A 6,945-nucleotide genomic window follows, 5' to 3' on the forward strand; every position below is an offset into this window, starting at 1 on the left:
TATTAATTGAGGGTACTTTTTTTTTTTTTGTTTTTTTTTTTACCGAATCTAATGGTCCAATGGTCATGCCTTAACTTTGCAAATTATAGTATTGCATCCTCCTCATGGGCATTTAATGACATGAGCGGCAAACACAGGTTTATGCAGAAACCAAACGATAAACTTTATTTTTAATGAAGTGCCAGACCACTTATAATGTTTACATTATGCGATCGCTACCGCTTTGTCAGTTATTACAGATCGTTGGATATGTACTGAGCATTTATGCATTTTTAACCTAAAACACAATCCATCTGTGAAGGATGTAGCCTGTCAAACATGCACAACTGTTAGCCAATCATAGCATTCGGCACGCCTATTCAAACAGAGCTTTCTAATGAGGTGGTCAAAACAGGACAGAAAATAGCTCATTACTTCTAAAATGTTTTTTAATGTAAAAATCTTGATAACATAAGTGGACCTCAGAGAACAGTCCAAATTAAAAACCAAATCAGTTCATGACCCCTTTAAATCTAGTTTAGGCATGTGGTGTAGTGAGTTTAAAACTAAACCATCACAAATCCATGTAGTGGATCCATAAGAGGTGTTTGTGTCGATAATAGTGACGTTTTATTGTGTGTAATGTGAGAACAAACTGTTGAAATTCTATCTTAGAAGACAAGTGAGAAACAAACCAAAACCTTTTCAACAGAGCATAAGAATTCCTTTATTAAAGTTCACAGTTTGTTCGTAAAGCAGTTTGTGCTGACAACCAAATATGTGGAATCAGAATGTAATAAGTTATCTTTTGTCATGATAAACCAAAATTGGAAATAACTAACAAAACTCTGTCTGGCACCTAAAATAAAACACACATCTGTAAACAACTATGGGATCTGTCAGAACGAGGTAGAATATCTAATTTCACAGATGGTTTTCCGTGTAGAAAAGACTAAATATTAAGCACATATTTCAGAAAGTTGAGCATCTGCCATCACAGAGAGCATCTTTTTGTTGAAAACTTCCCAAATGTGTTTGTGTACCCTCATCTCAATATCGTCAGTACCAAAGTGATATAATCTCTATTAAAACTATACTAAATACTGCTTAATATACAGGTGTATTATTTCACTAGGGCTGCCATAATATAACAACAGATCAGCAAGGCACTCTATTTAATGAAAGTGTACACAGCATGTGGTCAAACCCACACTGCGAAATCTTATCTAAATGATGCTCTTATTTTTTATTATGTTGTGCAGAGCAGCCCTGCAGGTGCACTAATGCATTATGGGTATGTGCTGTTCTCCTGTCTCCCTTATACAATTAAGTTGATCCCTTTACAAAAGTAAGCTTAATAGTAGTCTAATTCCACACTAAAATGAAATCGAAACATTTGTTAGAAACTTTTTCTTATACAAGACATTTTGGATGTTACTCTAAAGCATTTTCCTCATTCCCTAAATCATGGCTTGATTTTGAGGCTCGGCCTCAAAACTGACAATATACCTAAAAGAGAAGAAACAAGGCCACAGAAGCCCACCACCCCTGCATTTGTTTGGTAAATGCCCAGTTTGTCAAGTGGAATGAAAAGATCGCAAACATTTTTTACTGTATCGAGAGCCACAGATGGTTCATTTCTGAGGCTCTCGAGGAGAAGGAAGAGGAACGCATCAAGCTGAGGCACTATGACACAAGCCACATCCGGGCTTTCATTGAGATGCTGGTCGACTTTTTGCTGGAAGTGTCGGTCCCGAGACTTCTGCACCATAAGCTGGATGATCACATAGACGTCTCTGGTTAGATTCATAACCAAGGACAGGAAATAGAAGCGAGTGGAGTTCAAGCTCCAGCGCTCCTTGTCGATGTCTCGTATTAGCCCAATACTTCTGGCCCAGAGTATGTTGTCACAGATGAAATACGAGGCACGGTTGAGGTTGGCAAAAGTAAGGCAAAAGCGCAGTACGGGGTCAGAAATATGAAGAGTGCTCTTGGCCGCATGGATTGAGTTAACTGTGTTCCCAAGCCTGAATACTGAAAAAAAGAGAAAAGCAGACACATTCCTGATTAAATTATTTTCATATCTGCGAAAAATAGAGGTCATAAAATTAATTAGTGTCTATTTTTATGTTACCAGTACTTAATTTTTAGACAAGTCGGGAATGTAAAAAGTGCTGAGACATTGCTTAATTTAAAGTACAGTCACTATATAAAACATTGAAGTGGTGACTGTGGCATGTATGTAGTAGTGGAAAAAATATTATTTGCTTGTAAATGTATATGTACAAATATTCGATTTTCACAGAACTCACGTAAAGTACATATTCCCCAAAATTTTACTTAACAAGTGCACTAATACTCAAGTATTCAAATTGTGATCTTTTCAATTTCGCTTGTACTTATTCCATTAGTGACTAGATATAAGCAATCAAGTTAGGCTATTATTTTACGTGTGTATACTGTATGCAGGTAAAGTTGGATATACTTATATGTTCAACTTTTTATATAGAGGTGTGCAATAATATAGTTTATATTTTGAGAAAATAGAAAACCCCATTTGATATTAAACAATGGACTGAAGGAATAAATAAACTTTGGGAGAAGCACGACACCAGGGGGGCAGTTGCCCTTTGACTATTACTGCCCAAATGTCAATAATGATTGAACTGTATAACTAGTGAGATAAGAAATACTTTCTGAGATAACTCTGTAAAGCTGGAACAGTAAGTACTGACAAAGAAATGAAAGAACTTTTGTTTTGTATGTGATTGTTTTGTTATGTAACCGTTCGTTCTTACGCTTCCGCCCCGAACTCATATTAGACTCCAGAAATTGCAGCTTTTTCACCAGATCTTTTCTCTTCGCTTCATTTCTCAGAAGATATTTCGCCAGAGCACAAGCATATTGGGTTGCTCTAAAGCAAGCAAACAAACAAAATGTTCAGACATAGTCTAGCTTGTCTTTACGGAGAAATAACTAATTCGCTGTTGATTAGACGGATGACACGCTTTGATAAGAGACACTAACCTGAATATGCGATCCCTTCCTTGACTTTGGTTAGTGAAGCTGATGAAAGTTTCCATGTGGCTGCAACAGATAGTGTGCAACAACACTGTGCAAAACGCGATTCTTTCAGGAATAAATGACTAAAAGCTCGAAAGACAGTGCATACTCAAAGTTAAAGATCGTTAGTGGTGTTACTGTGTCCTGTCAAATCCACAGGTCCTGCGACACCGGTCAAACCAGCAGCCACCTGGATCTCGATGCACGTCTGTGTGTGGTATTACGGTACGGAGACACGAAGCGGCCAAAAAGCTGACGAAGACCTATATTTCAGCGGTTATGAATTTAATGTGTCCCAAAACACAAAAGTTTTTTTTTACAAAAGAGTTATCATGAAATTGGAATGAATTCTTCTTCAGGACACCCAAGACTCGTCAAGTGTCTTGGGAGTGCCTGTGTCAAGTTTCATGAGCTTTTACTGTAGAATTTGGGAGAAAATGAAGTTTCATGAGCTCTTGCTGTAGAATTTGGGAGAAAATTAATGGTGTCCTGAAGAAGAATTTATTGACAATTTCATGTTAACTCTGAAGGAATTTGAATAATGCCTGTCTAAATATCAAGGAGTGCTATAATGCATTGTGACAGACTTTGCCATTCATTTTCTCCCAAATTCGACAGTAAAACCCAGAGAAGGTTGACACAGATAGAGACTTGGTCGTTCTGAAAAATAATTTATTGACATTTTCGTATTAACTCTGAAGGAATTTGAATAATGCATGTAGGAGATAATCAGTGTTATAAAGTATTTTAGCAGACTTTATTATTTATAGAAAACTACACTGTATAATATATTCGAACATAATATAACTGTATCTTTTATCTTTTGTGTTTTGGGACACATTTAATTCATAACCGCTGAAATATAGGTATTTGCCAGCTTTTTGGCCGCTTCATGTCTCCGTACCGTAATACCACAAACAGACGTGCATCGAGATCCAGGTGGCTGCTGGCTTGACCGCGGTATCCTGCGTGGCTGTGGGAACTGAGGTGAAAGTTCATGCAACATACAAAACACAAACTTCACATCCCTTTAATAAATCATTATTATGTCGCGCTTATAAAAAATAACTAATTTCGAATTTACGGATTATAAGAGATTTAAAGTGCATGACATGAAAAATAAAATAAATTATGACAGGCAGGGGGTTTGGCGATATAATGTCCGACTTTTATAATCGATTCTTTTGAACAGTTCGTTTAAAAACATTCCATTTTACGTCATGACGCAAATGCGTCCTCACGCGGTTCCTGCATTCAATCATGATTTTAATCAAAGTTGTGTAATAAAACGTATGTAGGTGCACTGCGTTATTAACAAACCTGTTTATTGTAATTGGCCGTATCTCCGTTTTGTTTGTTACAGTTATGATTCCAGCTCAAGTTGTAAACATATTTACAGTACTTTTTATTTGCAATATTTCTTCTATCGCCCCAAAAGTAAAAGTAAAATTCCTTGCTTTGAACAATTAATAAACGAATGGTTTGGACTAGCTTTATGAACATGTTTCTTTGAAAAGATCCGACTCATTCACGTTTATGTTAATATTGATTTGTTCATGTTCCCAGCACAATGTACATTTTAAGATGAATGTTATGTTACTATTATAAAGAAGATCAATAATTTGACGTTGTCTTGTAATTTTTGACAAAGTGTTTATGTTAATTACAAGTCACAGTGTGCACTACCTGATTTAACTGACCAATGACTGGCTCAGGATTGGAGAATGGAAATACCTGGAATAAAACTACAGGTTAATACCTGTTCCTTATTATATTGCTATTACATGTAACTTCAGGCTTGTTGACTTGTTGTGCCCCTGGACCACAAAACCAGTCATTAGGGTAAATTTATTAAAAAACAGATTTAGACATCGCCTGAATAAATGAATAAATAATATTTTCATTGCTGTATGGTTTAGAGGACAATATTTGGTCGAGATACAACTATTTGAAAATCTGTGGGTCCAAAAAATCTAAATATTGAGAAAATCACCTTTAAAGTTGTCCAAATGAAGTTCTAGCAATGCATATTACTAATCAAAAATTATGTTTTGATATATTTATGGTAGGAAATGTACAAAATATCTTAATGTATCATAATCTTTACTTTATATCTTAATGATTTTTGGCATAAAATAAAAATTTATCATTTTGACCCATTCAATGTTGGATATTGCTACAAATATACCCATGCAACTTAAGACTGGTTTTGTTCCAGGGTCACATTTGTAATTATTTTGTGGCTGGCAATGTGTGAATGTGATCATATGCATTTGACTTACCGTACAATTATATATTTTACATATGATCTGTTTCAAATGATGATGACTTTTGCTGCTACAGGCAAGTCAATTGAACTTCATTCTTTTTGATTAACAGCATGTTAATTAAGCTGTAAGTGTGTGTGCATTTTAGAGTTGTTGTCTGAATTATGAAAGTGTTTATATTAGCAAAGGTCTTAAGAAATAAGTCCAAAATCATCAGGGACTGAATGGGACTGTAAAATCTCTTTAGTAACTGTGCATGTCATAAAATGGGAAATTCTTTACATGAAACACATAATAAAAGCAGGGCCTTGACAGTCCAACTGAGTGACTTGGAAGAGATTACCAGACATAGCCTACTTTCTATTTTTATGCATGATGCTACTTGCCGATTGAACTGCTCCCATGTGATTACTAAAGTAGTTAGGCTGCCTTTTGGAAGAATATGTCCAGACAATTATTTGTGCTTTATAATGTGAATTATAATTCAATAGCATCTGCTTATTGTTCACAGAAAAAAAAAAAAAAATATATATATGTATTCAGACCCCCTTAAACTGTTCACTCTTTGTATTGCAGCCATTTGCTAAAATCATTTAAGTTCATTTTTTTCCTCATTAATGTACACACAGCACCCCATATTGACAGAAAAACACAGAATTGTTGACATTTTTGCAAATTTATTAAAAAAGAAAAACTGAAATATCACATGGTCCTAAGTATTCAGACCCTTTGCTGTGACACTCATATATTTAACTCAGGTGCTGTCCATTTCTTCGGATCATCCTTGAGATGGTTCTACACCTTCATTTGAGTCCAGTTGTGTTTGATTATACTGACTGGACTTGATTAGGAAAGCCACACACCTGTCTATATAAGACCTTACAGCTCACAGTGCATGTCAGAGCAAATGAGAATCATGAGGTCAAAGGAACTGCCTGAAGAGCTCAGAGACAGAATTGTGGCAAGGCACAGATCTGGCCAAGGTTACAAAAAAAATTTCTGCTGCACTTAAGGTTCCTAAGAGCACAGTGGCCTCCATAATCCTTAAATGGAAGATGTTTGGGACGACCAGAACCCTTCCTAGAGCTGGCCGTCCGGCCAAACTGAGCTGTCGGGGGAGAAGAGCCTTGGTGAGAGAGATAAAGAAGAACCCAAAGATCACTGTGGCTGAGCTCCAGAGATGCAGTCGGGAGATGGGAGAAAGTTGTAGAAAGTCAACCATCACTGCAGCCCTCCACCAGTCTGGGCTCTATGGCAGAGTGGCCCGACGGAAGCCTCTCCTCAGTGCAAGACACAAAAAAACACCTGAAGGACCACAAGATGGTGAGAAATAAGATTCTCTGGTCTGATGAGACCAAAATAGAACTTTTTGGCCTTAATTCTAAGCGGTATGTGTGGAGAAAACCAGGCACTGCTCATCACCTGTCCAATACAGTCCCAACAGTGAAGCATGGTGGTGGCAGCATCATGCTGTGGGGGTGTTTTTCAGCTGCAGGGACAGGACGACTGGTTGCAATCGAGGGAAAGATGAATGCGGCCAAGTACAGGGATATCGGGGACGAAAACCTTCTCCAGAGTGCTCAGGACCTCAGACTGGGCCGAAGGTTTACCTTCCAACAAGACAATGACCCTAAGC

General features: G+C 37.0%; 1 protein-coding gene across 1 annotated transcript; it reads right to left on the reverse strand.

The window, feature by feature from the left end:
• Window positions 1–413: 413 nt before the first annotated feature.
• Window positions 414–3,258, reverse strand: LOC306888483 (peroxisomal membrane protein 11A-like). Its single transcript, XM_079446821.1, has 3 exons — window positions 3,007–3,258; window positions 2,778–2,893; window positions 414–2,013 (listed from the first exon to the last, which is right to left on the reverse strand). Exons 1-3 carry the CDS (start codon window positions 3,060–3,062, stop codon window positions 1,445–1,447), a joined length of 741 nt encoding a protein of 246 aa, XP_079302947.1. The 5' UTR covers window positions 3,063–3,258; the 3' UTR covers window positions 414–1,444.
• Between the last annotated feature and the right edge of the window lie 3,687 nt (window positions 3,259–6,945).

This window comes from Barbus barbus (assembly GCF_936440315.1).
Source record: "Barbus barbus genome assembly, chromosome: 22".
Classification (NCBI taxonomy): Eukaryota; Metazoa; Chordata; class Actinopteri; order Cypriniformes; family Cyprinidae; genus Barbus; species Barbus barbus.

Bases quoted from the DNA above. Each gene is read 5' to 3' on its own strand.
- LOC306888483 (XM_079446821.1), bottom strand. From the start codon at position 3,062: ATGGAAACTTTCATCAGCTTCACTAACCAAAGTCAAGGAAGGGATCGC. The intron at 2,894-3,006 runs GTTAGTGTCTCT...TGCTTGCTTTAG, and splicing joins GGAAGGGATCGCATATTCAG to AGCAACCCAATATGCTTGTG. The intron at 2,014-2,777 runs GTAAGAACGAAC...TCTTTTTTTCAG, and splicing joins TATGAGTTCGGGGCGGAAGC to TATTCAGGCTTGGGAACACA.